At 41.8% G+C, this 26,839-nt stretch overlaps 1 protein-coding gene across 2 annotated transcripts in view; it reads right to left on the bottom strand.

Moving 5' to 3' along the window:
* CREBBP (CREB binding protein) overlaps positions 1–26,839 on the bottom strand; it is a 131,028-nt gene that overhangs the window by 20,633 nt on the left and 83,556 nt on the right. For both annotated transcript variants that reach the window (XM_070568614.1, XM_070568615.1), the window contains 16 exons: positions 26,352–26,594; positions 24,885–24,987; positions 24,406–24,552; positions 22,628–22,745; positions 21,937–22,108; positions 21,578–21,622; positions 19,080–19,204; positions 18,274–18,462; positions 16,461–16,877; positions 14,837–15,016; positions 13,639–13,828; positions 9,027–9,145; positions 7,627–7,866; positions 7,091–7,179; positions 2,001–2,081; positions 193–249 (listed from right to left, as the gene is read on the bottom strand). In XM_070568614.1, the coding sequence (XP_070424715.1) occupies positions 193–249; positions 2,001–2,081; positions 7,091–7,179; positions 7,627–7,866; positions 9,027–9,145; positions 13,639–13,828; positions 14,837–15,016; positions 16,461–16,877; positions 18,274–18,462; positions 19,080–19,204; positions 21,578–21,622; positions 21,937–22,108; positions 22,628–22,745; positions 24,406–24,552; positions 24,885–24,987; positions 26,352–26,594 (2,515 nt within the window). The remainder of the gene's footprint in view (positions 1–192; positions 250–2,000; positions 2,082–7,090; positions 7,180–7,626; positions 7,867–9,026; positions 9,146–13,638; positions 13,829–14,836; positions 15,017–16,460; positions 16,878–18,273; positions 18,463–19,079; positions 19,205–21,577; positions 21,623–21,936; positions 22,109–22,627; positions 22,746–24,405; positions 24,553–24,884; positions 24,988–26,351; positions 26,595–26,839) is intronic.

The following is a 26,839-nucleotide window of genomic DNA, read 5'->3' as shown; positions in this document are numbered from 1 at the left end:
ACTCAGTAACCAGAGAGCATGCTACAGAGACATATATATTTTGTATGAGTTAAAAAAGAATCCATATCTGAAATAACTTCCACCCAGGACAATGTATTTCCATTGTCTTCTCCCACAAGCCAATCAGAAGGAGGAACTTTCCTGACCTGAAAATAAAATCTAAAAGTCAGAAAGAAATAGCTATATACTCACGGTTCAGGATCTAAGGTATCATTTTTCTTCTTTTCAAACTGATCCTTTGAAATTGTCCTTGTTTAAAAAAAAAGGAAAAATGTCAATTAACTATATCTGTTGACTGTAAACTATAGGGTCTCTGGGACATGATTCTCTAACTACTTCTTCAAATAAAAAGTAAATGATGGTCAGCTGAAATCTTAAGTAGGTGTAATGATAGTATGAATATATAAAATTGAATTCCATAGAAAGCACCACCACTTATTTTTCTCTCTTCCTTGGAATATTTCTTCCCAACCATCATCATCACTTATTACAAGGTTTCATTAAGACTAGTCAAAATATGATGGCAAAATTGTGTTGAGATTCAAACCTGTTAGTTTTCAATCAAATCTATGTGGTGAATGGCTACAGAATTTGACGGATATTGGTGTAACCAATTCTTCTAAATTACAATATTCCCTCAATGACGCAAGGTCAGCATTTACTTGGGAATATTTTACTTATTCTTAGAGGGTTCAGTATTTGGTTTCTACTGTCCTTTGCTAGGATCAGTGTATATGTGAATTATTTCTGATTCACAGAACCATACAATCCAATTATTAATCACACAATTGGACCAAAGCATTAAGATGACAAGGGAGGGGCCAGCCCTGTGGCCGAGTGGTTAAGTTCTCATGCTCTGCTTCGGCGGCCCAGGGTTTTGCCAGTTCAGATCCTGGGTGCGGACCAAGCACGACTCATCAAGCCATGCTGAGGCAGCATCTCACAGGCCACAACCAGAAGGACCCACAACTGAAAATATACAGCTACGTACCAGGGGCCTTTGGGGAGAAGAAGGAATAATAAAATCTTAAAAAAAAAAAAAAGACAAGGGATATAAAAATAAATGGAATATGTAGAATTTCTGTCATTTTGGGTTGTATGTCTTACAAGTGGCTATGGTTTGTTCTGTGTTTGAATAAAGTAAACTTGAGTTGCAGAGTAAGTGTCCAACACTGCCACAAACTGTTTCGGTGGGAGACAGCCACGCTAGTAGACTTCCTAGTGTGGCAAGAATCATGGTAGAGTCAGGAGAAAAGAGAGAACGGCCAACCGCTGGCAGTCCTGGACAGATATGTTGGCTGGCAGGCTTTTAGGTATCTCAAGCATATAAATGAGCTGACCACCCAGTCTGTGGATATGCTTTTTCTTGCCACATTCTGACAACCTGGCCACTCAAAGGTAACTTCATCAGAGGATAAGCATCAGGGAGGAAAAGGTGAACTCAGTAAAGAAATAAATAAACCAACTCATGCCTGTCCATGTTGAAGCCAGTGAGCAAGAGTCAACGCTCCAGCAGGAAGGAGACACCTTCACACTTTGGGATCTCATCATCTGCCTTCTACTAGCCCTCCAACTTAAAGGATGGGGGTTTCAGAGGAAGATCGACTAAATGCTCAAGACAGGAAATGGACAGAAGACTCAATTTTTGCTACTACCAGTTCCGTGAGTAACGCTCTCTGGTTTCTTAGGTGTAACTGAAAATTTACAATTTCTTCCAATGGAGGTTGACAGTCACTAAGAAAAAGCAAGTGTTTTAAAAGGAGAGAGAGAGCAAAGTAGAGAAAGAGACCCGTGAACTGCAGTGGGGGCTACTGCATCACAGTCTTGAATGGTGTTCAGCTAAAACAGCTACAGCTTAAAGCATGAACGTGGGCATAGTTAACATGAAAACATTCACTACACAGAAGTCAAAAAGGCAGTGGTACTTCCCTTTTAATCATGGACAAGAAGAAAAAAACAATTAATAGTCACCTCAAGAAAAACGACAGGATGATACTTACGTCTGGGGTTGTGAAGGGTCGTCACCCAGGGTAACATTCTCCCCCTGGATCTCTGTGAAACACTTCTCACAGAAATGATACCTGTCAGCAAGAAGGCCATACTTGGGTGAACTGGTCCATCATAACACACAGCCACCCAAGCAACGAAGCCACCAATCAGAGCAGGGCAGATCACCACGACGAAGGGGGGGCGTTGTTGGTTGATTGATGGGTCAGTGAGGACAATGGAAGGAAGAGGGGCAGGTGGGGAGGGGCAGGATTAGAAAACAGGGACGGGAACACAGCACAGACATGGAGGTAAGACGCAAACACCAAGACAACACAGAGCAGAAAGCCAAGGCAAAGCATTGATTAGCATTCGGTCTCATTGCACACATCACAGGCCATCATCACTAACAACGACTGGGCTGGAGCCAGCTCCAAGATGCAAATGTTTTCAAGGAGTTGTTACTAATAGAATTGCAAGGAGCTTAAATTTAGGAGTTTGAATTTTATTATTAAAGAAAATTAAACATAACTCCAGGGTTTGAGATGGAAAAAATTTACTTTGAACAAAACAGTCTGACAAAAGGCCTTATAAAAACAATTTAAACTGAAATATCTTTATTTTTCAAAACGGGAAATTTATGCTTAACAGCAAATTCAGAGATTTTACTTCTGGTATTAAGCCAGATCTTTAAAGGTATGAAAATGTTGAGCACCCAGAACTGGTTTTAATTTTTTCCTGTTATTTTTCTCATGTTAATCACTTGGTTAATTGGGTTACAATACAAATGAAACCAAATCCATATTCTAGACAAACATTTAACAGAAATGCAGTCGAGGTCAAAGACTTTCCAGCCATTTATCAATAAGAATATACAGAGAAGAAAATGTGATATATTGTATAAGAAATACAATATATGTAAATCCATGACCAATCTTAAAGACTTTTAAAATTGAATTCTAAGCTTTGATTTAAACTTTTTGGTACTGGGACCAATCATTCATCAATCTGAGATACTCAGTGATTGACTGCTCTGACTTGGTGACAATCCAAGTTAAGCAAATTTAGAGAGTTAATCTTTAAAGCACAATCTGCATTTGAGAAATTATCCATCACCCCAATTTCTTGTAAGATAATATAGAGCCTGGGCTCAAGCTATCAAATAAGAACAATTAAAATAAAAACTATTAAATGTTTGGAAAGGACATGAATGAGAAATCAACAAAAATGCAGGCTGATGCTGCATAAAACAAGATGGGCACACAAGAATACTGTAAAAATAAACAAGCTGAATGGAGGTGAATTATACAAGAAAAAAGGAGGAGTATAAGGTAGCGACGGCAGCACAATAAAATGCGGTTTTAGTGCTTAAAACTACATCTACAAGATGCCGAGAGGATTAGTATTAAAGACACTGTGACGAGACTCGGAGCGCCACACTGAACCAACAAGCGCAGAAGGAGACGCGGCAGCTGGCAGCCTCACTCACTCACGCACACACGGCGACAAACGGCTGAGGGTTAGGCCACCGGCTGGCCAGTTTGTCTTCATTACCACTAAAATAGGTCCCCCACACATTCTACTTCTAATCTTAATTAAACACATCACACATTTTGTCTGCTGTATTTCACTGACTAAACACATACAGTAAATTAAAAGCATAAAACTTTAGAGCATGCACACATCTCAAGATTATCCAATTTTTCAGTTTGTTGATGAGGAACATGACAGATCCACTGTGAGCAGCAACTGGATTAATGACAATTTCTTGCTGGGACCAGTTTATTTAGGACTAATTCAATCAATGAATTCTGCCAAGATTAAAAACTCTGACCAGAACAAAGAGATTAACATTGCTGTTAAAAAAAACCCACTTTTTTCTGAATGAACTATAGGAATATTATTATTTTGTAAATATTCTTATGGAGCCTTGCAATCACGTAGTAAGAATTTCCACGTGCAGGAGGGCATGATCAGCAAAACCAAGAAAGATTTAAAGCAGAGGCACGATCAACCACTTCAGCAGCAACCACAAGAATATGCAAAAATGATGTCCCCTCAATGCCAAATAGTTTCCTTCTAAAAATAAAACTTGGAATTGAATGTTCCAGTTCATTTTATGATCACACACCAGCAACTGCGGGCTAGCGAAGAGGACCCTGAACACATTTTGAAATGAAATTGCCATGATAATTACATGAACCTAAACAGTTTTAAAATTCTGGACAACTTAGCTTTTATTCAAGCAGGACATCAAGTCCAGCAACATCCAGGAAACAAGAATCACAAATCCAGCATTTTCCAGTGGAGGAAACTGGCCCAGAATGAAGCGCTGGGCTGAACAGCAGCCCTGGAGTGGCCACAGAAGCCTAAGCTCTCTGTGTGTAACTAATTCCCACCCCTGAAGAACCTCAGGGTCAGAAACTAGGGGGGACAGAGAGTTAATACACTGTAGTGCCTGTCCCAAAGCAAGGCCAGGGACATGGGAGAGTCAAACCTGCTCAGGATTAAGAAGGGGAGAGGGAAGGAGCCAAGGCCTCACTTTAGTACCCTTCTGAGAGGAGTCAACAACTCACAGGAGAGGGCACGGTCACCCATCTAGCCAAATCGGCTGAAACCACCTTGGCAATCAGTGGGTGACAGATGTTAATACCCCTATCTTATTACCTAGTCCAAACCTGATTCACCTTGGAAATACAAATTGGCTCAGAAATTCACTTTTCAACCGTAAGAGCCTAGCTGACACTCCGCCTTGTGTGAAGGAAGCCATTTGATGAATACGGAATTGGAAAGGAAAAATACTCCACATAATCCGATGATGATGTACATCTGGGTACCTCAAGTTAGCACAACGTAACTGCATAGTTTATTTGAAAGGGTAATTTAATGTATGGAGTAAATTTTCAAATGCAGATTGTTTTAAGTACCATATCAGTATATAAAAATAACTGAGATATCTATAGATAATATCTATCTTATCTATAGATAACTGAAAAATCTGGAGAGCTATTTTCCCAACATGAGTTACTTCAAATTTTTGAAGTATGGAAACAAGTGAAAATATAACCATGTGCTAGTTTACATGTTAGTTTCACTTGTTTAAATGGTCTGTAGGATCTTCTACTGTTTTAAGTGCCCAAACCGTTATTCAAGAGAACACCACAGTGTTCACAAATAGTCAAAGTTGAGAATAAAAATGTCAGCAGTTATCTTGTTCGTGGTAGAATTAGGCCACTGCTTTTTCAGAATTACAACATGTCAACCTCTTCAATTTGGTATTCTAGAAAGCACACCTTGTGAGATTCAGCTGAGGAGCAACATGCCTACACTTTTAAACTGTATTATTAATAAAACAGAACTCCTTTATGTTTCTACTCTTAAGAAAAATACATCACTTTGTTCAGTAAAAATGAAGTTCTATATAGAAATAAAACTAAATATAGAAATTTCCTAACTTTATTTTGCTTGGCACATAACAGTTTCCAAAGGGAATTCCTATTCATTATTTCATTGAAGACTGATAACCAAGGCTGCCAGGGAAGGTGCTGCTGGGCCCTTATCATGGATAGGAGTGTTAAGCTTGACCTATCATGGGATGTGCTGAAAGTCATGGGGCTAAAACTGTAAATGGAGGGGCCACAACTTCCAGAACAACACTTGTCATTATGGGAGAGATTCCATTACGAAGGGATTAGGGTACCATTTCAAATTTTGTCTTAAAATGCTTCTACTGACAGAAGGGCAAGCTAAGACTGAAATGCAACTGCAAATGTTACAATATTTTCAGCAGGACGTGGTACGGGCTGCACTTCCCGCAGAGAGTCTTTCTGGGGCTGTCCATCTTTTCCCTCACACCAGCACTTCACTATACTGAACAGTACCAGCATAAGTGAACTAGGGAAGGTTTACAAACCTTTTCTTGAGACATTTTTAGGTCAAAAATTCTTTTCTTAAAAAATAGGATTCTGATGGGAGTTATTATCTTGAATATGGTTAGATATTTTTAAAAATGAAAATAATTAAAAAACATATAATTGGAAGAAAAATAACTTCAAAATTCCAAATCATTCAGGCCTGAGCATGTACCTTTGAACAAATAACAAAAATCCCTCTACCTATCTTCTTCAACATAAGAGAACACATGTAATTATTATAAGCAAACAAGATCAAAATAATCAAAACATCAAACCCTAATGCTAACATTTAATACTTGAACTTAAAGACAAAGAACAGGCACAAAGCTCCTCCATCTTGGTCACATGAAGAATCCAGTTGCCAATTCATAAAACGGAGGCAATGTAATTGAACTTGACCAAGATTTACAGCCCGTGCTTTAAGGTATGATGCCCTCACGCTATGGCAACGTGCGGTCACTTAAAGCAAGAGATACAAATAAGCTTAAGTTTCAAAACAACCCCAAAACTACGGAAGTTGTATTTGTATGGAGAATGAACAACAAAAAATATTATTTTCACTCTCCCTCTACTTAAGATAGGAGATCTAATCTTCAGATTTAAAGAGAACAGCAAATATTTCTCAAGCATACCTACCACTCAAAAAACCTGAAACGGCCATCTTATAATAGGGCAGTTACTCCTGAACTCAAAAAAACACCAGATCTCATTCTACTTTGTGTTACTGGTTAAAAAAAAAGTCTATGGTTTTTATCTTTTTAATGAATTAGCGTTGATGTAAGTCTTCCCATCAGACTGTCCAGGCCAAATTATCTAGGCAAATATTTACATGGGGAGTAGTAAAATACGTTTCAATTTTATTAACATCTCGAAAAAGGTATGTATTAGAGTTACTCTCCACTCTAGACTCTTTCTTAATATGGTTTCATTTTAGAAAGACCAAGGCTTAAGCATGTATCCAAGTAGTCTAACAAGCAGTTCTGAGCTTAAATGTTTTATACTGTATAAGCACGCTTTAAAATTGAGACCATGGGGCTCTCCGAGTGACTGAGAAGCACTGAAACTGTGACCCTTTTCATTGGAACTTCAGCAAAGAAATAATGTCTGTGGGCCACAATCAGGAGAGCATGCCTGGTCCTAATAAGACCTTCCCTTTTTCCCCCCAACCCAGGAAACTACTCGATGCTTACCTATTCTGATAGCTGTAGTACGCAGCATCTCGAGGAATTGTACACAGTTGCTTCCCATAGCAGCACAAAGTCTGTGGGGAAAACTCATACTGCAAAAACAAAGGAGAAAATACTAAAAATACATCCCATTTACTGTCACGCAACATTTTAGTTCACTACGGAGAGTGACATTCAGCTTGTCAGTTTTTTCTGTTAGTACACCAAATAGTTTTCTAATGGTTTTCATAGCTATTTAAAGACATTTCTGGATACAACGCAACAGAGTTAGTGTCTAAGAGACATTATTACAGACAGATTAACGGAAACAAGGGCAGGCAGAAATGCCAAACCCAAGGCCTCCCCGATAAGCTCCTCTAGCTTGATCATCCACTACATCGCTTCAGGAAGGTGACTGTTTTACAAAAGACCAGACTACAGCTGGTACTTCCCAGCTCACAGGTATGGCCAAAATATCGAGTTTATTACATCATCATAATACTCCTTTTTGGCTAGATTAACCAGGGAAATTTGTTTTCCAGAAAAAGTTTAAACTGTACCTTGCGTCCACAGCAATATCCAAGGGACTGCATTACAGGATCAATTTCTTGCTCAAAGACCTCTGCGAGTTTACTGCAGAACTTATAGACCCGGGACGTCTTACGATTGTAGAGCCAGGCATTGTTGAACATAAGCCAGACATCATCCACATACTGCCAGGGTTCTTGGTACTGCCCTGTATCCAGCTTCCGCTTGATAGTGGAAAGGTCCATGGGATTCTTCACAATGTCAAAATAATCCTTAAAGACAGAACGGTCTCAGTCTAGTGGATCCCCCAAATTCCAAATGCCAGCCTTACCTGTAGTTTTATCTTAAAATAAAATAGATAGTACCAGAACAACTTCCATTTCCAATACTAAGAAGTGAGAAGTGAAAAGAAAATAACCTCAGTCTTCCTCTGATTTTACTATCTAAAACTGTAATTAATGTATTACAATTAATTGTATTCATTAATGTACAATTAATGTAACTGTAATCTAAAATTGCAATTAATATTTACTTCAAAGGGAAAGTAAGAACTGTTTAATAAAATATACTTTTTAATATAAGGTTTTTAAAAATAAGGATTGTGGGGCTGGCCCTGTGGGCAAGTGGTTAAGTTCTCGTGCTCTGCTGCAGGCGGCCCAGTGTTTCGTTAGTTCGAATCCTGGGCACGGACATGGCACTGCTCATCAAACCACGCTGAGGCAGAGTCCCACATGCCACAACTAGGACCCACAATGAAGAATATACAACTATGTACCGGGGGGCTTTGGGGAGAAAAAGGAAAAAAATAAAATCCTCAAAAACAAAAAAATAAAATGAAAATAAGGATTTTAATCCACTGGATTAAAATGGTAAACAAATTCATCAGACAATATGATTGACAATGTGTTTTTCTAAAGATTAACCCTTGGTCCTAGCAAGCAAAAACGAAATTCCAAGACAAATACAAAAACAGAAACAAAAATAATAACACAGCTTAAGAGAATGTGCTGGGTCACCACGGCCTTTGCAAGGCCCGACACAGGGATATCAAAGGGCAAGGCACACTTGATGTTTTATAATGGTTATATGTGTTTATAATTGTGCTTTATAATTGATGTTCACCAACTCTTTAAATCCAATCTTTTAGACAAAGTCTTACACAAAGGCCAACTAGAATGTGAGGCTACAGGGGCCATGTGCCCCAGCCCAGGGCATGCTCCCCCAAGCTCAATGCACCCCTCCTCAGACCCTGGGGTTAAGAGAACAGGTGGGAAATACACATTTCAATCAGTAAGAGAAACGTGTATTATATTTGGAGAAAAATCTTCAAAACAAGGGCATTGTTTTATTACCCATTTTTAAGAGACAAAACAATGGATAATCATGAGGTACACTGGTAAGGTTGTAATACATTTGTACTAGAGTAACTTACTGGAATTCCTAGGAGCTGGGGATCTACAGGCTGCCGAAAAGGTAAGGACTCTGGATCCTGTCGATACAGCGCTTCCAGGGTTGGCATAAGAGCCTGGCGTAACTCCTCCGGCTTAAAGACTGCAGTTAGAAAACAAAAGGAAATGACACTATTTAAAAGGCACTCAGACCTATCACATTTCAAACGGTTGCCCAGGCTGCTTCCGAAAGCGTCCCAATCATCTCCCTCCCAGCCAAGAAGCTTCCAAGGGCTCCCATTCACCATACAGTCCACAGACATTCTGAAGATACAACTAGGGCTTCCAAAAACACAAAAATGTTAGTTTTTAAAAACTGCATCCAGGTCATGAGGCAAAATACTATACTGACAAGTTTGCTTCTTCAATGAAAGGGTTTCCAATGCTAAAACTGTGTTGGACTAGAAAATGAAGCCAACTCTCAAATCAGCTTCACTGATCAAATGGGGGCTAATAAAGCCACTTCACTGGAAAGGACCTTTCCTCCTCTGATGAAACTTTTCTGTCCTTGGCTGAAGTAAGCTCAGACCACTTACGACAAATGGTTTTGTATCACCTCACAAACAAATGTATACAATAACAGAGCTGCAAAAACAAGTATTTTTCCCGAAAGTTCTGTGCTGTTTCCTCTCACATTCACCAAAGTCCATTTCTCCAAACCTTTAGCCATCCTATTTCCTACCACACTTTCTGTTATCAGCGATCCAAGGATAAACACTGGCTGCCAAATACACTCAGGATGGGAAATTCATACAAAACCCAAATGAGTACTAATGAAGCGGGAAAACGTGCATACAACCTAAGAAGGTGAGAAGTAGGTTAGTCAGCAGGGAGTGTGTCAGGACCCCACAGCGCTCAAAGGCACTCCTGTGCAGAGAAAAACGACTAGAGGTGCTATACACTATTCCCTCCTTTGACTATGCGGCAGGGAGTTGAGCTGACTTAGGGTATGAATGACGCGAGGTTTCCTCTTTGTGTTTTTTGTATTCTGAAAAGATTTTCTACAACAGATGGGGTAAACTGTAATTTAAAAAGCAGAGTAAGGGCCAGCCCGGTGGTGCCGTGGGTCCAGGGTTCGCCGGTTCAGATCCTGGGTGCGGATCTACGCACCGCTTGTCAAGCCATGCTGTGGCAGGCATCCCACATATAAAGTAGAGGAAGATGGGCATGCATGTTAGCTTGGGGCCAGTCTTCCTCAGCAAAAAGAAGAGGATTGGCAGCAGATGTTAGCGCAGGGCTAATTTTCCTCAAAATAAATAAATAAGTAAAAAAGTAAATAGCAGATTAAAAGACCATAAACATTTACAGTTCCAGCTGGGAAGTGGCATGCATCAAGTGTACCGAAAGACGAAAACAGTGGCATTGACAAGTTTCCTGAGAGTTTATGCCATCAGAGCCAGGGACCGTGCAGGTGTCCTGACGGATCTCCTGTGGAAAATGTAACCTCCTCTCCAGGACACCTGACTGCGTTACACCTGGGACTGCTGCTGGAGGTCAGTGGGCATGTGACGCATCCCCTCGACGCCCTGTCCAGCAGACCTTCCCCTCCAGGCACGAAGGCCTGGTCTGATGAGCACGCCCCACAGGGGCCTCATGCAACACGCACATCCTGCTTTCAGTGAACTCCTTTTCTTCTATTTTATTTTTACAGAGATGAAGTAGCATTTGGTTTTCTTTGCATAACTCTTTATAAGAAAACAATTCTTTAGTTAGTCAATAGCTTTTTTATTCTTCTAGATCAGGGGTCAGCAAACTCTGACCCACAGGCCAAATCTGGGCAGCCGTTGGCCTTTGTACGGCCTGTGAGCTAAGAACGGTTTTTACAGTTTTTAGTGGGTGGAAAAAAGGGAAAAGAATGATACTTCATAATACATGAAAATTACACAAAATCAAATTTTAGTCTCCAAAAATAAAGCTTTATTAGAACACCGCCATGGCCATTTGTTTACATATTATCTACAGCTGCTTTCACATTACAGGGTTGAGTAGTTGCAAGAGATTTTATGAAACGCAAAGCCTAAATATTTACTATCTGGTTCTTTCTAGCAAAAGTTTCCTGACCCATGCTCCAGATCTTATCATCTCCTTAGTGGTAATCAAAAGCGATACAGTCTTACATGTGTCTCATTTTGGTTGATCATTGATTCCTTCATTAAACTTTTGTTTAATACCTATGCTGGGAAAAGGGCATTTTCAAACTCCTGTCTTAAATCACCACATTGATGTAGTAAGACTATAAACAACGGGAGTGGAAGTCAGAAGCTGTATATGAAACAAGTTCTCTGCTACTTATTAGTGTGGTGTGCTTTGAGCAAGTCACTCCACTTCTCCAGCCTCAAAGCCTTCTCCATACAATCAGGATGGGGCACAACATTGGGAGCTCTTGAAGCGAGGTCCATGGATGCCTTAACAGATCCCCAAACCTCCTAATATGGTAGCTGCCGGCTATACATGGCAACTTAAATCTAAATGAATTACTATTCAATAAAATTAAAAATTCACTTCCTCAGTCACACTTGGCACACTTCAAGTGCTCAGGAGCCACATGCGGGTGGCAACTACCATAATGGAGAGCACAGACATATAACATTTCCACAATCGTAAAAAGTTCTATCATTGCCCTAGGCCCTTTCTAGGGATCTGTGAAACCAAATTTATTTCTATAATATAAAGTGATTTATATTACTTTCATGATAACTCTAAGCCATCATTTGCCTTTTGCACTGTGTTGACATTCTTGCAGATGGGGCAAAAGCAACAGTGAGTAAAATCACAGCATAAAGCACACCACAGGCAGCGGCCCCCAACTCCACCGAGCAGTCGCTGCGCTCTTCACTGCTGCTGTGCACACGCGGGAAAGCGTGCCAGCTACACTTACGAATATCCTTGCTGAAGTAGTAAAAATGATCACTCTCATTACATCTCAACCTTGGCTACACGTCTCTCATTCTGAGTGACAGACAAGGACGTAGGCATACGTGCCTCTGCTGCGTGCGGTGCTTGTCCTGAGAGAAAGCGCCTGTGCGAGCGTTGAGAGCCGAGGCGACTGCTCTCCTCATGGAACAGCTGGTTATCAGATCTGGGTAAGTGGCAGACATTTTCTCAAAAATGGACAAAGTGGGCTAGATACTTCAAGGACAACTGACAGTATTTGTTGCCAATGATAAAACTCAAACTTTCATCAAAAATTAGACTTTTGACAAACTTGTATCTGCCACATGAGCTTGACAGCATCTCAAAACTTACAAGACTTTTTTGAGGAGATTCATAGCAATATTAATGAACGTGATTTTTAAAAATATTATATAGTGAAGTACGTCAACATTGGGAAGATCTGCAGAACTCAGCCAATTCAGTGCACAGATTCAGACTGCACGCTGCTTAAGAAACTCCCAATTGTTGAGTTTCGGTGTAGTATCAAAAAAGAACATCCATGATTACCTGAAAAGGCTATGACCCTTTCCTTTATCAACTACCTGTCTGAGCGGGGCTGGATTTTCTTCACATACTTCAACCAAACAAGGTAGTGAAGTCAGAGGCAGATGTGAGAATCCCGCTGTGTTAACTATCCAAGTAGTAAAATTGTAAAAAAAACGACATCACTACTCTCACTAATTATGTTTGTTTTGGTAAAGTTATTTTCATAAAAATGTGTTTTATGGGTGCCATGTAACAGATTTGTTATTTTTAAATGAATTAAATATTTAAAAATTTTTCAATAGTGATAGATAATCCACACAAACAAAAACTCGCTGGGGTCCTCAACTTTTAGGAGTATACAGAGGTCTAAGACCAAAAATTTGAGAAGTGCTATACTCTGTGATCTTTAGGATCCCTTTCAGCAGCAAAACCACACAATACCAGCCTTTAGCAATTTCTCTGCCATCTTTCCCAAATGCATCACCTGCAGCCCTGAACTTCCTGAGCCCCATCTCACATTTCCAAGGGTCACCTGACAATTTTCTAACATCCTGTTACCTCCTTACTTTGGACACATCTCAAATGATTGCATCCAACTTCCACTGCAAGGCTGGGTCACCCCACACACCTTGGAGCCCCAAGTATCTTCACTTACCGTCTCCTGTTCCCAATGCACTAGGCCACTGGGTCCTACTCCACTGCCCCTTGACTTTGGGCACTTAGTTTTCTTGCTGCATCAGCAGAAACCTACAAGCGCCAGTGCACACGTGTGCTGCCATGGTGATTATTTCCCCAATATCACGGAACTCGGATCTGTCAATGGTGGTTCACACCTTGCCGAGTGAAGCCCCAGCTCCTTGGCCTGCTCAAGGACTCAGATGCAATTTCAACACCAGCCCCCTAGTCAGCGACATCTCAGAAAACAGCTCTGCTCCGGGGCTGCCCCTCAGAGCTGCAGCTCATTTCTCATTCCTACTGTGAACCCTGAGGGTCCTCAGGCTGGAGTCCAGCTTGTTATCACCATTTCTAAAGAGCTAAAACTTGGAGAACGGCAGGCAAGAAAGATCAAAGGGGAGATGGAATTCTTTTTTCTGCTTTAACTTTTAATCCTCAGTGTGGAATCACAACACGATGGAAAAGCAGCACGGTTCAAAAGCTCAAGAAAACACAACCTACTCTTTCTGCGGGGCTGCGAAGGAGACGTGGACTGAGAGACCGCTCCGTTAGCGCTACTCTCCTCCTCCTCTTTAGCTTCCACTTTCACTTCTGGTTTCTTTTCATCTACTTCCATCGGTTCAGATTTCTGCTCTGCTGTGTCTGTTTCTTCTTTAACTTGAGAAGATCCTTGTAAATCCTCCTCCATCATCTTGAGAAAAACAAAATTACAGATAACAATATATGAATATCAAAGACCTTTACTCTAACTCAGCCATATTGGAAGGCTCTTAAAATGTAGACGGGCTTGTTAAAACCTTCCCCTAGTCAGAAGTTGCATCCCTTTTCTCTCCTACAAGAAGAAATGGAGCATTTGGTGTCAGTTGAGTCACTTTAATACAGTACCAATGCAATTATGATGCTAATTTAAAAAATTTTACATGCTAGAGTGCTTAAAAAAATTGCACACATATGCACCATCACCTGCTCAGTAGTTTTATATACAGAAATTTCTAGTTAGGAACAAGAATCTCCTTGAAAATTGGGGTAGAGACCAAAAACCAAATTGCTCAAAGGGCCAGGCAGGTGAAGTAAAGAAAAGCAAGCAGGAGGTGTGGTGTGAGACAGCAAGGAGTAGTGGAAACTCTGGCAAACTGGAGAGCTCATGCCCCATCTATAGGCCACGGCTGCTGCTCCCATCCAGACTGCTGCCATATAGGAATGCAGGCACAATGCTGACAGAACTGCTCATTTCCCAAAAAAAATCCAGAAATCTAGAGTTTTATTTGTAATTTCTTGCTCTTAAAATATTGCGTGGGCCAAACAAATACATTTATAGGATGGTTTCAGCCCACGGACTTCCAGTGTTCAACTTCTGCCACAGGTAATTAGTAAACAAATAGACTCCTTGTGCAGTCTAACTCTGTAGAACTATAAATAAATGAAGAACAGCAATGAAAAAGTTGTTGGATGGTTCAAACATTTAAAACACAAGCTAGTGCTCTTCAATTCTGGCAAAATAAAATAAACCCATAATCAATATCTAAAAATAAATAACCAATCTGTTTTTAATCTATTTCCTACTTGAACCCATAGTCAAACAGGACATTAAAACAAAAAGCAGGGACATCCACGGTGGACTCCCCGCACGTCCCTTGAGGACACACTAGTGATGCTTCTGTGAGCAGCACATCTGTTCACGCCCAGGAACAGCACCTACCGCAGAGCCAGGCTCCCCCTTGGATTCACTGGCATCGGGCTCGGTGTCCTCTGTCTTGACCTCAGCCTTCATTTCCAGCATTGGTACATCGGGTCCTGGCTGTTGGGAGTTGGTTTCGGCACTGGCCACTGAGGATGGAGTGGGGACCCTGTTATCAATGCTGGCTGCTGGCTGGGAAAGCTGTAGAGAAACCAAAATCATTTATCTCTGTAAACAAGAAAATACAAATGATCTTAACTGCTGTTTCTCACCCAATATACAGTTTTGTGTTAACATTCCTCAATACTAACCTAATGGCACCCCTATTTGAAAGAACTAAAGAACAGAAGTTAAAACAGGAATCCCAGAGGAAGTCAGCATCAGGCAGAAACACAGCTGGACTTCTTGCCAAGAATGCAGAGATGGAAAGGCAGAGACCTTTCTATATTTTGATATAAAATTATTTTCTGTGAGTTTTTTACCTAAGCTACTGATCCTCCTTTTTTAAATTTAATTCCTTCCAATAAGGTCATTAATGTTTGTGGTAAAAGGCTGAATTTATATATACAGTATATACTGTAGGAAGTGGCATAAATTCTCTACACGACACAAGAATGTATAACTAGCCTTTTAATTGCAGGAACAGTGGTGGCATTGGTGATGGAGGAGTAAACACACACTAAGAGAAGGAGCCACTGAAAGAACTCTAAATTTTTGAAGTCTTACTCAATGGAGTTCTAAGCGAATAAACAAAAGAAAACATAAAATTACAAAAGGTTCTTATTTAGATAAGAAATATAAAATAAGGATAAATAAGTACACTTCCTATGGAGAAATACAAATAGTAATGTCATTTTGGGGTTGTTGGTGGGATTAATTTTGACATTTTATAAATAAATATCCTCAGTCCCCAAGAATAAAGCTAATATATTTCAGGGGGATATATTTCAGGGGGATGGGAGTCTCCAAGTTAGACTAAAAAAGCAGATACTAAAATTTCAGTGGTAAGTGAGAGAGGGCCACGGAGGTGATGAGAGCAGCCTCGGGCCCCTGGGTCAGGGGGACAGCCTAGGGGAGCAAGGGACGTGGCACTGCCAGTAGAGCATGGGACATGGGATGTGTTGTGATCCTGTCACTTTCACCTCCAGGAAGGACTGGGCCACAGGAAGCACTAACCTGGGTCTGCCACTTTGTCATGAAGAAAAGGCTTCCAGTCTGAAAACAAGGCTGATAGGCCAGGTCAAAGTACATACAATTAGGAACGTGACTTGTTTACCAAATCCTCATGACGCTAGAAAAACTATTAAAACTCAGAAGACCTCAATCTAGGACAGATGATGGGAAACATATTGCTCCTGTATATAGAGAGTTTAAAAATTCTATAGAGGATCCACGTATGATTTCTTTATAATTGCTGACTTCTGCAAACTCATTTAATTAGGGAAGATAATCATATGTCATGTCCTGCCAAACACAGCCTTTGGAGACAATATTGAAAATAAAACACAGCTCATCACAGTTCCACTAGGGTGCAGATACTTTCAGAGTTACACCAAGACGCTGCAGCAACTGCATGATAGAATTTTTTATGGGAAAGTTCTCGTCTAAGAGTGTTGGCCCGAAGATGACAGACTGAGAGGCTCACCGGAGTGCCAGGAGGCTGGGCATGCACAGGTGTCGGTTGCTGCTGCGATGACTGAGGGGTGGCCACAGACGGGGGCTGGACTGGGGTCTGAGGCTGTGGGGTCACCTGGGCCTGGGCTGCTGCCTGGACCGTAGGGGTGCTCTGGGTTTGGCTAGCACTGGGCACTGAGCCAGGAGTCGGGGTGGGAGTCTGCCCGGAAGACGACACAGGAGTTGATGGCTGGGTGGGAGCTGCTGGCTGGGGAGGAGTCATCCCAGGTGCCGTCGGATGCTGGAGAGATGGCATGCCAGCAGCTGTGGAAGCAGGAGGTGGTGTCTGGTGCAACGGTGACTGTGTCACTGGTGGGCAAGGCAGCTGGCTGCCCTGGGGCCCAAGCATGTTCAGAGGATTAGGAAGAGCAGCACCAGGCACCTGTCCCTAACAGAGGGAACAGAGTACATTAAAATCATCTCCCCCATTTGAAAATGCAGCAACAGATTTGAAGAATTAAATGTATGAAAATCTAATCATGGTTTCTTGATGAGGTCTGCTGGTTTCACAGGAATGTTCCATTTGTAAAAACGCATCCAATTGTACACTTATAATAATGTGCTCTTTCTAATAAAGTTAATTCTATGAATGTCTTCATACTTTGATTTACATAACTGTCGAAACCTCTGGCTTAAACACACACATACACACTCTGCTTACTTGCTTTGGGCTCCATAACACCCACCTACAGCTTAGACCACTGGGAAAGGTATTTCTCTTTTATGAAAATGAGTTATCGAAACACTGACATGTTTCAGTGCAGCGGTTCTCAATGAGGGACCGCTTCAGAATTATTTGTGGACCCTGTAAAAAGTGATTCCTAATCACTGCTATAGAGTTGGGGTCTGCAAATGACTGCCCATGGCTGGATCCACTTAGCTGCCTGTTTCTGTAATAAAGTTACCGGAACACAGCCATGCCCATTCATTTATGTATGCATACGCCTATGCACCACAACAGCAGAACTGAGTAGTTAAAACAAAGACTCTATGGCCCACAAAACTGAAAATATTTACAGGACAATTTTGCTGACCCCTGTTCTAAAGCAATGACATGTTACAGAAATTAAGATTTAATGAGTAAGTATGTAGGGAGGAATCTAGTGTAGCCAGTGACTTTTATTCCACATTAATTCATATCAAAATATTAAAACGAAGTTTATCTTTTGGGGGAAGATTTGGCTTGTTTTAAATACGTGTACATCTGTATACAGCAACAATCTCATGCACTATAATTAACAATTAACAAAAGAGGAAAAACGGCAGTAAAATAAATGGAAACTAGTTCAGCTTTAGACTAAATAACTAAAAACACATTGAACAAGAAGACAACTGTTCAATGATCCAGTTAGCCTAACTTCACCTGGCAGCTCAGAGAAGACAGGCAACAGGACACACAAACCAAATCACAGGAATGAATTCATGGGCCCTTCCCCACTCCCTCTTTAAAACGCAATGTCTCCCAGGATCACTTGTGGAACTCAGAATTTAAAATATACAAATAAGAACCAAGAAAACAACTAAAACCCCCAAAATCAAAGCACAAAAGCACACAAACCAAAACCCACCATCCAATCCACTTTTGTGTGACATTCACCTGACGTTAAGAATTCCAAACAGGACAAAAACAACAGGACAAAATGGGGAAAATCAAGAGATGCTGATACATGAAAATGAGATGTGCAGTCTCCAGTTCTAATTCTCAAGAACAAGATGTGCAAGGTGAGAGGGAAGCTGGGGCTGCATCACTGTGGGCAGGCCACAGTCCCAATGGTGAACGGTACCTGTGACACGCCAGTCTGGGCTGCTGGCTGCCCCATGCCTACACTGTTCACACTCAGCGCCCCACTGGGTGACGGGAACTGGTTCTGTGGCAGGAACTGGTTCTGCGCAGGTGCCTGGGCCATCATGTTGTTGGCATGTCCACCCATCATGTTCGGAGGCTGAGGCATTCGGGAGGGAGAAATGGCCATCTAAAAGACAAGAAAGCATTATTCAGAGTTCAGAGGACAAGGGCCAGAGTCTTCAAGATGAACCAGAAGAGAGAGAAATCTTCAAATCCTCCCTCCCTCACAGGAAGAGAAGCACCACTTGCTAAAGCTTTTGGGCTCCCAGGCACTTTGGGTGTTTTCTCATGCAAGGTCGCTAACGAGCCAGCTTCAAACTGTCCTCTGAATAGAATCAACAGCATGCTATAATTTAAATTCAAAATATGCCTCTTATGAGTTCTCTAAATATTTAGAAAGCAGGCTCAGGAGAGTAAGCTCTAGGAGTCAACAGGTGCTGACAAGCCCCTCTTGGCCACAAATCCAAGGCTGCCTACTCCATCCTCAGAACTCCCATCTTCTCACCAAGTCACAAGTTCCCATGACTTTGTCATTCCAATAAAAATAAATAACAGTCAAATAACTCTCACTGTGGTAATGAAGACCAAGAAAAGAGAGAGAAATGAAGGAAATAAAGCATAACCCAAATCCAAAGGAACAAGTACCAGAGGATTCTCCAACGATCTTCAATTCCACTGCTTAGAGAATTTCCTCTATTCCAGCAAGGCTTTCTCAGCACAGCTAAGGCAAGCAGAAGCACTTACCCCCGGGACGGAGCCCATGCTGTTCATCGGGACGGTGTGGTTCATGGGGGACGCTGCGCGTGGTCCCATGGGAGCTTGTGGCAACTGTACATTCCCCAAGGGCATCGGGTTAAATGAATTCATCCCTGTAAATGTACCCACAAGGGTTCATTAGGAAAAGCACCCACAGGAAAACAGAATTACCAACTTGCCAAATAAACTCTAAGTAAAATAAGATGGAACACAAACATAACACAAGTAACTGAAAGGAAATCACTCAGATAATCAGAAAAGATGGGAAAGTAACAGACTTTTCACATCTGGGAAAAATGGCACCAATGTGGTGGTGGTAAGAGTGGTATGGTGAGGTGAGGGGCAGGGCAGCATGAGATGCAGGTAGAAACTCAGGGAAACCAAGAACAAATAAGGCTGGGGCAGTGCTGATCAGGGCAGCAGCATTCTGCACGAAAGCAGTGAAGCAACAACATAAACGAGGCGGCGCCGGGAAGGCACTCCACCCTCTATGGAGGAGGTGTTAACTAAGGCCAGGGCACCCATCTGAGCCAATCTCTCTAACGCCTTCTGGAGCACCTGGCTCCCATCTCTTCTTCTGTAGGAAGCCCCTTCCCATCACCCCAGGCCTCCTAGCTCTTTGGCTGGGTTTACATTTATTGTTAGAATCTGAGATAAGACTCAAAACATGGTTTTAATTTTGCAAGCATGTTAAGCATTTAGAAAGTGCCCAAGGATAGGCAGTTCTCAGCCTCAGCCTCCTTGGTACAGCCTGGAAAGATCTCACGCCCATGGCTACCTCTGCCATCCCAGGGGTGCCCACAGTCTGCAGGAACGTCACGCCATGAAAGACACTTGACTTGCTGCTAAGGCTCTCACTGCACACCACAGCATCTCATTCTTGATAATTTCCCTCTATACTCTGTAAACTCAGAGCTCTACATAAACGCTGGTTCCAGTCAGTCTTAGGACCAACCCTTCGATCTAACAGAATCCTTGAAGTGCTGCCTTAACCCTAGTGTAGCTGTCAGAGGGTCTCAAAGAACACGTGCCTCCTTCAGCATGACCTTCAATGACTAAAAACGTCACCCTAAATAACCAAGTGCCAGCACAGGCCCAGGAGGACTATTCAGGAAGCCTACAATATAAAAGTTTCACCCTCTCTCTGAGGATTTTATTAACTAAACAAGAGAAGACGACGTACTAAGAAACAGCAACATAAAGAATTCCTCTTTACACGAACCTGGACGTGTTGGTGCGGGAGGTCTGCGAGTGCTTCGCTATCGAACCCCTCTCAGTAAGCAGCTCCTCAGCTACCTCATCAGATCCAAACCAGCAGACTCTTCCACTTCATCCCCAACACAGCATTCAGCCACCCTCCTAAGGCTCAATTTCTCTGACTTCTTCACTTCTTTCACCCCTCATATCTAGTCCACCAAAACAAGTCCCTGAAAAGTTTCCTCCATAATAATCAGTTTACCTACCATGTCTTTTTCAGTATGCAATGAGGTTACCACAACTTCAAAAATCACCTCTTTTCCCCTCCCAACTACTCTACACACAACAGCAAGGCCTTGCTTTAGAATCTTCTGGATAACGTCACCACCTTATTTCGCAAACTATAAAAATGTTCTACTGTTCAAGTCTCAATTTGACAAGAGCTATGAAAGCTCTGAAATGTCCCTTGCTCCCAAACTAAAATGACAGCTTCAACCAAGCAAAAATCCAAAGAACCTCAACTTGATAAAGAACCTTGAAAAGTTGTTCAGATCAGCTGCCAGAACCCCAGCCTGATGTGGAATCTCTGAGAACAAACCCCCTCAGCCGACACTGGCTGGGCTTGGCTACCTGCACACACAGTGCCCAGAGCCGCTCTTTCCCCATCTCATCCCCTGCTTTTGCTTACCCCAGGACTGGCTTGATGCTCTCCTTTCATGCATTCAGAAATGTTTCCTTCCCCCACCTAATGCTTTTTCGGGAGACTCTTCCTAAGAGTAATATCCTCTCTTGTCCATTAAAAAAAACAAAAGCTAAATCCTACTTCTTTTTTGAAGAAGATGATCAGCCCTGAGCTAACATCTGCCAATCCTCCTCTTTTTGCTGAGAAAGACTGGCCCTGAGCTAACACCCAGGCCCATCTTCCTCTATTTTATATGTGGGACGCCTACCACAGCATGGCTTGACAAGCAGTGCCATGTCCACACCTGGGATCCGAAGCAGCGAGCCCTGGACCACCGAGAAGCGAGAAGCAAAACGTGCGCATATAACCGCTGCGCCACCGGGCCGGGCCCTAAATCCCACCTCTGATCTTGGAGATGGAGATCTTTCCTAAGATCTCCTAACTTCCAAATACAACAGATATTCATACTGCCTGTGAACTGAATTCTGCTCATCAGCAAAAAGGAATGGAAGATATAAGACAAGAAGCTACAAAGAAATACAGAGGGGAAGAGGAAAAAAACCTATAAACTTTGTGGCTGTTGAATGTTAAATGAGAGGTTAAATACCTTGAGAAACCGGCATGCGATTCACTGGCAGGGGCATGGGCCCATCTACAACAGAAGAACAACTGGTTATTTAAAATAATCCTTCATCTAGGAATAAGGAATTTTATCTTGAGGACTACTTCAAACTTAAAGGGAAAACCAGTCAACAGGTCCCAAAGCACCGTGCATTCTGATGCCAGCGCACCCTTTAAGAGAGACTCAATGTCTAAACACAGGCCGGTATAGAAGGTCATGGCCACTATCACAGTTTCCAAAGCGTGGGCTTCCTGAGAATATATGTATTCAGACACACACCAAAAACACAGAAGGAAAAACAAGCAAATAGACTGGCAGCTGATAGAAGGAAATGAAGTCCTTACTTGGAGGTCTCACAGGTTGTGCCTGTGGAATCCCAGGGGGCTGTGCCCCAGGGGCTGGTAAGGCTGGCTGGTTACCCAAGATGCCTTGTTTGTGTAAACGCGACCTCCGTTTTTCTTCTAGTTCTTTTTGTATCTTGTAGATTTTCTCTGCTAATAAGTGATAGTATTCATCCTAAAAAGCAGTAACATTCAATATTGTAAAAAACAAATGAGTGACTTGTTTTTGTATGTTCTAACTAAGAACTTTTGTATTAAGTACACTGGCAAACGTAAGTATGCAACACATCCAACTGATAAACCAAAGCTCCAAATTCTTGTTGAACTCCTAGTGACATTACAGGACTTATCCGACTGTAGGTACTAAATGCACATTACATTTCATTCCACAGCTGAATCTCTTCTTGGACAGTCACTGATGCCGGCAGTAACACAGTACAAACTATAAAGTACATCCATGGATAAAACGCAGTTTCATATACCTCGTTTACCACTGTAGTGGTGACATACGTAGTTGACCAACAAAGATGTGCAGGAATCTCATGTCTTATCAGGGAAGTCTCCCTGGTCAGCGTCCTCAAGGTGATGAGTCTACCCGACTAACAGATGTCCCCATTTCCAGACAACAAGCCAGACAGATGCAGTTGTATCTATTGTAGGTGTTGTGTGGCCTGGAACATGTATGGCAACGTACCCTGCTGTTGGCAGACTCATACATGTCCCCTTCCACTTTCTTAGCATAAGCCACCAGGTTCTCCATGCGGCGATCCTTTAGGGCTGCAGGGTCAGGTGTCGGGAAAATGGCTTGGACGCTGAAAGGACAACACACGCTATCAACCGACTTTCAATACAACATCAGCATCTTGCCATTTTACACGTGACATGGAAAGAGAAGATCATCTACCTATGGGGTCAACACACTGTTGAGAGAAATCCCAAATCTCTCTCACCTAGCATATGAATACACAAATGAAGTCATTCTCTGGAGACAATAGTGACTTGTCAATTTATCTACAATTCAAACACACCAATATTTTGCTATTAACAATACAGTAGTCCCCCCTTATCCATATGTTCCAAGACCCTTAGTGAATGCCTGAAACGTCGGATAGTACCCAACTCCATATATACTACCTTTTCTCCTATACATACATTCTCTCTGGCATATCCAAATTGTCAGCATCACTACTCTTGCAGTTTGGGGCCATTATTAAGCAAAATACCAGGGTTACTTGAAGACAAGCACTGCGACACAGCAACAGTTGATCTCCTAGTCAAGATGTCTACTAGGCGACCTAAAAAGCGGGTAGTGTGTACAGTGTGGATACGCTGAATAAAGGAATGATTCACATCCGGGGTGGGAAGGAGCGAGATGGCGTAAAATTTCATCAGGCTACTCAGAACGGCATGCAATTTAAAACTTATGAATTGTTTATTTCTGGAATTTTTAATATTTTCAGACCACAGTTGACCATGGGTAACTGAAACCAGAGAAAGTGAAACCACAGATAAGGGGAGACTACTGTTAAGTGCTGCGACATCTCAAGAATAATATGATTTCAAATTCCTAATTTTTAAACTCTATTACAGAAAATTTTGATTAAAATAAAGAAGAGGGGCCGGCCCGGTGGCACAGCAGTTAAGTGCGCACATTCCGCTTCTCGGCGGCCCAGGGCTCGCTGGTTTGGATCCCGGGTGTGGACATGGCACCGCTTGGCAAGAGCCATGCTGTGGTAGGTGCCCCATGTATAAAATAGAGGAAGATGGGCATGGACATTAGCTCAGGGCCAGTCTTCCTCAGCAAAAAGAGGAAGATTGGCAGATGTTAGCTCAGGGCTAATCTTCCCCCAAAATAAAAAAATTAATAAAATTAAAAAAATAAATAAATAAAATAAAATAAAGAAGAAAAAAAATTCCAAGGGAATTGAGTTGATTAACATCACTTTTAATTTAACTTAACTAGCTTGATAAAGTTAACTATTAACTTCCTGGATGTTAATTGATTGTTCGGTGGTACTCACACGCCAACTGTATTTACCAGGCCCCAATCTCCCTAATTCTCAAGGGTCTTCCACAACCATAATCTTGAGCCATTAAATAAGGCAAAGCTTTTGAGACAATCCCAGCCTCCTCATGTATCCCAGAGCTCAGAGGACAGACGGTCTGGCCAAACCAGGAATCTTGGCCTCTGTGGCACGGGTCAGTTCATGCCTCTCTTCAGGGTAGAGCCAGAGATGCTCTGACACCCCCCACTGGGGACACAGCGTCTGGGATTCTCTGGCCTGCTAGCAGTCTCTGTGACTTCCTAAACAAGCACATGACCTTCTTCAGGTGCTAGTGGTATTGGCACCTGGGCTCGGGGGAGCACTCAGGAATTCAATCAGACATATATGAAATCTCAAAACTGTCAAACTGTCACCAGCCACAAAATGTTCCTGTCTCATGTGAGTAATGGGTGAGGTGGGCACGTACAGTTTATGCACTAGATGGCTCCGCAGGTCCTGAGTGACATGTTCGTGCCAGCCTTTCCGAACACCCGTGCTGGAAGGAGGTGCCGCTGTAGGTATAGTGCTGAGGGTTCCAATGTTTCCAGAGTTTGAGCCATCATTCATCAGCGGGCTGAGGGAAGAACAAGAACACTTCATCCAGCTCCTGAAGTCACTCAAAAGTGCTTCAGTTGAGTAAGATTCTTCAACCGCATGTGACTTGTAAACAGAAGCCTGAGTCAGGAGAGCCAGGTGATGTATGGACTACACAAGTGCAATCATGTTTTATCTGCAGTCTGCTCCACATTTATAATTCAAAAAAAAAGCATTCCCCCCACCACCCTGCTTAAACCATTTTCTCTGCCGCAAGTTTAGAAAAAGAATCAGAGAGTTTTGTGTGATTCCCAGACCACTTTCATGTGCGACTGTCACTCAGATAGGAGCCGACTAAAACATGGGTCTTACTTTGTGGCCCCAAGGGAAGTTGGAAGAGCTGATTCTGAAATCAAATTTGGTGGCTGCTGATCTGTTGTTATCCCTCCTGCTGGAATGTTCATTGGGTTATTTCCTTTAAAGACAGAAAGAAAAGAAATCAACCAATTCCTAAATCATAATATACACATCAAAGTTCTGAAAACAGATAAGTCACCATACAAATAAGTGATTCTTATGAGTTATAATAATAAACAGTATGGCAGGAACTCTGGGAGTTGTATTCATGGAGGCTAGCTGTTAGCCTAAGTGTGCTATGTACTCTGTGGCTGTGGAAAAAATTAGAAATGATCCACTTGCAGCTTCAGATCTTGATTCTGACTTCATTAAATATCGTGCCCTAAACAACAAAGCTGATCTGTCACATATATTTGCGTCATCTTTTGTTTTTGGCTTTTTTTTGCATATAAGAAAGTAAAATCATAGAAATTAGGTGCAAGTGAAAAACTTTTATAAAAGGTCAATTTGTCTACAGTATTCATTTTAAAGTAAGAAAAAGGTGAGACTCAGAGAGGTTAACAGTCTTGTCCCAAATTATACTATCACTAGGGGTAAAGTTAGATTAGAACTCAAATCTTAGGACTCCAACCCAGTTTCCTGGCCAGTAGAAGCTAAATATACATTAGGGCAGCCGTTTTCCAAAAAGCAACAAATGAGATGCTTTTAACTGATCATTTTTAAGGTTAAAATACTTATTACTCTATCAGGAAAAGAAGAGAACTAGCACAACAACTTTGATTTGCTTGACAAACTGGTTGGCTTAAGCCTAAGATTAAAGGGCTGTGTCAATTTAAAGAAAAATATTTAGGAAACAATATGTAGGGATGGAAACAATATGCAAAAATTGTGGAGATATGTGAGCAAATGACCAAACACTGGCAAATAACGGGTTGAGATGACATTTAGAAATACTGATACATGGAGAAGGCTGAAACAGGAGAGATTTTCCGAGACTCCTGTTAACCTGCCCATATCTAGGCTGGTCACCTCCAGCTGTGTGGGGTAGCCCAAATCCAAGACATGCTAGGAATTGGCAGACTATCTACAAGTTCTCCATCAAATAAATGGTCTACTGAGAGTCAATGCAAGTGGTACAACCATAATTCTAGTTTGTGAGATTCTGCATTCTGACCCACAAGAGATGCCCTTTATGAAAACTGTCCAGACAGAAGTGGCACGGCAAGCAACAAAAATGTTGGTTCATTTACAAATGCTATTCTTTTTCTAAGCCTGTAACATATTCCTTGTATCCGACACTTTAGTCTTTTCCTGGAAGTTCTTTCACTGCAATCATTTAAAAGATATCATCACCATAATATATACATATATTAATTTGAATTTAAAGTAAAAACAATAACTGAAAACAGCCTTGGGTTCCAAGAAGACTTGTTACTCCCATCACTGCATTTGGACAAAGTTCTCGAGAGTTCCTTCACCTACCCAGGGGGTTGAGAGTCCTCATCTGCTGGTGAGTTTGTGGCTGTGCTGGTTGCTGGCCAGGAACCTGAGGCTGCAGCTGTGTCTGGGGCTGGTTCAGGTAGGGGAGTCCAAGAGCAGCATACGCTCGTTGCATGGAGCTGGGGTCTATGGGATTTGGGTTACTTAAAGAAGTGGCATTCTGTTGGCCTGTGCCAACAGAACCAATTGTGTTTTGAATTCCACTAGCTGGAGACCCCAGGATGGCTATAACAACAAACAAAAAGACAAACAAAAAGGTAAGTGAAATGGTTTAAAAACTACTGAGAAGCAAGTAAAATCTTATCAAAAGACCATCCCTGTATGTCACAAAGCATTAGAACGAGGCTACTGAGAAAGGCACTGTGCGGAGAGAAGGATCCTATTCTACTCATCTATTCTGCACAGTACAGTTGAGGAGAAAAAAAGCTAAAGAAAATTCAAGCTTCTATCTTAGAAAGCAACAGACCACA

The sequence above is a fragment of the Equus przewalskii genome, chromosome 12, assembly GCF_037783145.1.
Source record: "Equus przewalskii isolate Varuska chromosome 12, EquPr2, whole genome shotgun sequence".
Lineage (NCBI taxonomy): Eukaryota > Metazoa > Chordata > Mammalia > Perissodactyla > Equidae > Equus > Equus przewalskii.
Note: the sequence above shows the minus strand (reverse complement) of the source record. Positions and strands in the feature narration are given on the sequence as shown.